Source organism: Crinia signifera, chromosome 6 (assembly GCF_055691185.1).
Source record: "Crinia signifera chromosome 6, ASM5569118v1, whole genome shotgun sequence".
NCBI lineage: Eukaryota > Metazoa > Chordata > Amphibia > Anura > Myobatrachidae > Crinia > Crinia signifera.
Genome location: NC_139222.1, coordinates 247721349 through 247725247, shown reverse-complemented (window position 1 = coordinate 247725247; position 3899 = coordinate 247721349). Strand labels below are relative to the sequence as shown.

The 3899-nt window shown below is 43.8% G+C and overlaps 1 protein-coding gene across 3 annotated transcripts in view; it reads left to right on the top strand.

Annotated features, from left to right (window-relative positions):
• The window catches only part of CALHM2 (calcium homeostasis modulator family member 2), a 30910-nt gene extending 29349 nt beyond the window's left edge, over positions 1-1561 (top strand). For all 3 annotated transcript variants that reach the window (XM_083149266.1, XM_083149268.1, XM_083149265.1), the window contains one exon: positions 1-1561. This exon is cut by the window's left edge and continues 73 nt beyond it. In XM_083149266.1, the coding sequence (XP_083005392.1) occupies positions 1-344 (344 nt within the window). In that variant the 3' untranslated portion in view covers positions 345-1561.
• Positions 1562-3899: the final 2338 nt, after the last annotated feature.

Below are 3899 nucleotides of genomic sequence, written 5' to 3'. Positions count from 1 at the left end.
CCCCTCTGAGCTACCATCAGCAGGCATATTGGGACCAGTACCGCTACTCTGAGAAAGACCTCTTCAGCCGTACTGCTGGAGTCCATGCAAAGATCCTCGCCGCCAGCAATGTCAAACAGTTTTTCGGCTTTGTGGCATTGGATAAAGACGAGAAAGAAATGGTGCAAGAATACGCTGTGGATGAGGCCCAGCCAAGCCCTCAATGGAATGATATAACTGGGGTGTATCTGTACCGGGAGAACAAAGGCTTTCCTTTGTACAGTCGTCTCCATAAATGGGCCAAGAAGTTGATTGGGAATGGCACAGACGCGGGAAGCCGAGAAATGGCGCTGCTTGCGGTGTGAGGCTATGGACTGGTTCTTATAAGTGGTAGGAGTGGGAGAGGACTCCTGTGGGGTACAAAAAGTAATATGCTACAGCTGTGTTGTATGGTTTGATTATTTGGTCCATACAACCATCTGGTGTATATTATATGCTGGATCTCCTATGGTTCAAATCAACTAAAGGGAGAGGTTTCTCTATGAAGAACATTGCAGACCCTTCTAGCAGCTAGACAATGGATGCCGCCTTGCCGCACTATAGAATACTGTAGCAGAAGCTTGTGTAGCCCAACGTCCATATGATATCTCTCATCCAAAGTAGCACAAACCTCAATGCTGACCCTGATATTGATTACATGGAGAAACTTCAGGGATGGAGATCTGTAAGGAGGAATTATTACTGCAGTTGAGGAAGCTTCCTATTGTCTGCCACCTTCTTTACTAAAAATAGCTGTTATTCCAACAGGCTAACTAGCAGCCTAGGAAGCTTTCTTAGCGGTCATTCTAGAACCCTGCATCTTTCAAAACCCTGTGCAGTTCCTCTAACACATGTCCGATCTGCAGATCAGGGCTGAAACACAGATCAGACTGTTCTAGAAGCACCACGGTACAGAGAGATGCAGGGAAGAGGAACTGCACAGGTTTTTGAAAGATGCTAGAATGAACACTACTCCGTAACCTGGAATAATAAATTCCTCCTCCCTTCTCCCCAGACCACAGATGGTCTTAATATGTTGTGTTCTGTTGTACAGGATTCCCATGTCTACTGCATCATGTCATTATTATTTTTTTATCCTATTTCTGGCAATGGGTATGTCCACTCTGTAGTGCCACTTAATCATGTGCCTTAAAAATTAGTGTTTTTATTTGTTTTTTTTATGCATGTGGTGAAAATTCAGTGTGTTTTTTTATACCTATTTTGTTAACTTTTTTCTTTTCTTTGTATGAGTGTTGTCCATATTTTTGCTGCAGGCTGGGATCTTGAGCATTATTCTAGCATGAGTTGGTGCCAGTTGGAGTTGCAGCTGTGGTTCAGGTGCAGCAAGAGCACAATGGCCGGTTAGTTTCATAAACTTCTCTAAGGCAGGTGGATGTTGATATAAATATTGTATGTCTTATTCATGGGATAACATGATAACGTGCCTATTTACAGCTCAGGAATGTTAATAGTAACTTTAATAAAAAATCACGTTATTGATGCTTGTAACCATTATCAAATAAATATTTCATATTTTTTACAACTTGGTTGTAGACCACTCGTTTATTTTACGTCCTATTGGCTGTCTGCTCGGTGGTCTGCTGATGTAATGGAATCATTTTACACTGTAGGTGGGGCAGATGTAACATGTGCAGAGAGTTAGATTTGGGTGGGGTGTGTTTAAACTGAAATCTAAATTTACAGTGTCACAATAAAGATGTCTAACATCTGTGGGCGACATGCAAAATCAGACAGTATTTACCCTACAGATATTGACCCCTTATCAAACAATGGCACAGCCTGGATAGCAGAGTCCTCACTGATGAATCATATGAGATTTATAAAGAGAACTGTTATTTTATTTTCATTGTAAAGCCTTATACACACTAGATGACCCAGCATACTTTTAGTATAACATGAGTTAGATCGGTGTGGTATGGCGGTCCGACAATCGGGATACAACTGTCAGTATTGAAACCCAACTGCCGGTGCTCAGACGGGGGTGAGCGAAAAGAAGCCCCACCCCCACAAGGTAGAACCGCCCCTGTCAGTTGGGATCCTGACTGTCGGGCATTTAAACAGTCAGGATTCCGATGTCTGAGTACTGACCGTAGGATTCCCAACTGTCAGGCAGTCATCCGGCACCTGAGTTAGACTATTCACTCCGCAGACTACCTGGTGGGTCCCTGGTTCAATGAGTTTCCCATTCACACAAAGTTGGGACCCAGGTTACCCCGGCAAAATCCAGGATCGGAGGATTGCTATAAAAGGGGTATTATTCTTCTGTCTTAAGTGTGGATTTCATGTGTATGGGAAAGGGTTGAATAATTACAAGAAATGCAGAGTATACGTGGTGGAAAGTCCAGCAGTATATGCTTCACATACTGGCGTATCATCTGAATCGGCCTCCTGGAATGGAAGGATCTTCTGCATTTACTGTCTGGGCGCAATGTGTCAGCCTTCACTTTTACAGTGTTAAAAACATGGTCGCACCTGCTGATATCATCTATTTGGGAAGAAAACTTAATCGTGTTTTCATTTTATGGAAATCCTGTGAAGACTGAAAGCTCCTCTATTATTACCGTTTTGTACATTCTAGTATAACTGGCATTTAGTTTCCTGTGCGGTAGATTATTATCCTTTATTTGTATGGTGCCACAAGAGATACACAGAGCTCAATTACAGAGAACAACAATGAGTAAGCAGAACAGGAACCAGCGCCTTACAGCTGGATACAATAGAAGACCAGATACTATGGGTGAGATTTAATAGGATGAGAAATTCAGAAAGTGAGAGATTTGGTAAGAAATCTCCAGTTTTTTAAAGCGCCAATCTTTTACACTTCAAAAAAAGTTTGATTTTGCAGTGTAAATGATTGCCGCTTTAAAAAAAACTGGAGATTTCTTACCAAATCTCTCACTTTCTGAATCTCTCATCCTATTAAATCTCACCCTGTATGTTACAAAAAAAATAACTATTTATAACGAATACGCATTTATAAAAGGGAACAATTTCCACAATGATCGATCACTGCTCTTACGTTTTCTGGTGCAATGAAAGAAGTAGTAAACGTGTTTCTATATAACTTAAAAATGTGATGTCTATATAACTTAAAAATGTGATGGCCAAACTTATCATAAATTGCTTCTCAACAATTGAAATAGAAGCTGAGTGTGAAAGGACTTCCGGTTCCGGCAGAGGGATGTGAAGAAGCTCTCTCCTGAGCTCCGCTGCCGATCCGGTCCTGACACATCTTTAACGGCTGTTACAGCCTCCAGAATCGCACCAAACCCCCCTCCGAAGTCTCCCCACACGCCAGACAAGCGGCATATGGACAGAAATCCAGTGGAGATGCCCGGCTCCCGTCCACGCGCTCAGAAGGGGAAAGACGCGGCGCCCGCCACATCCAAGATGGCGCCGACTCCTGAACCCCCGCGCCCGTCACGACAGGCAACGCCGCTTCCACAGCGGGTAAGAGACTTACCTGATTCCCCTGAGAAGGGCTCCCTCCCCGCTCCCCTACTGCCTCTAGACTCCTCCATCCCTGACCTCTCCGCCCCGGTCACCTACGGTGACATGGTAGGGGCTATAAGGGCGGCAATAGCTCCTTTGTTTCAGGAGCAAACGGACAACATAAATAAGCAGCTAGCCCAGCTTCAGAAACGTGTCATGGACACGGAATGTAGAATGGGGGAGTGCTTTCAGGACATAGCGGAGATCAAACCCCTAGTTACCCAGCACTCTAAGGATCTGTTCTCCCTACATAACAAGCTCCAGGATCTCGAAAATAGATCAAGGAGAAATAACTTGAGGCTGGTGGGAGTACCCGAATCTGTAAAGGGCCCTGATCTGTTTAACTTCATTAGAAACACGCTTCCTGA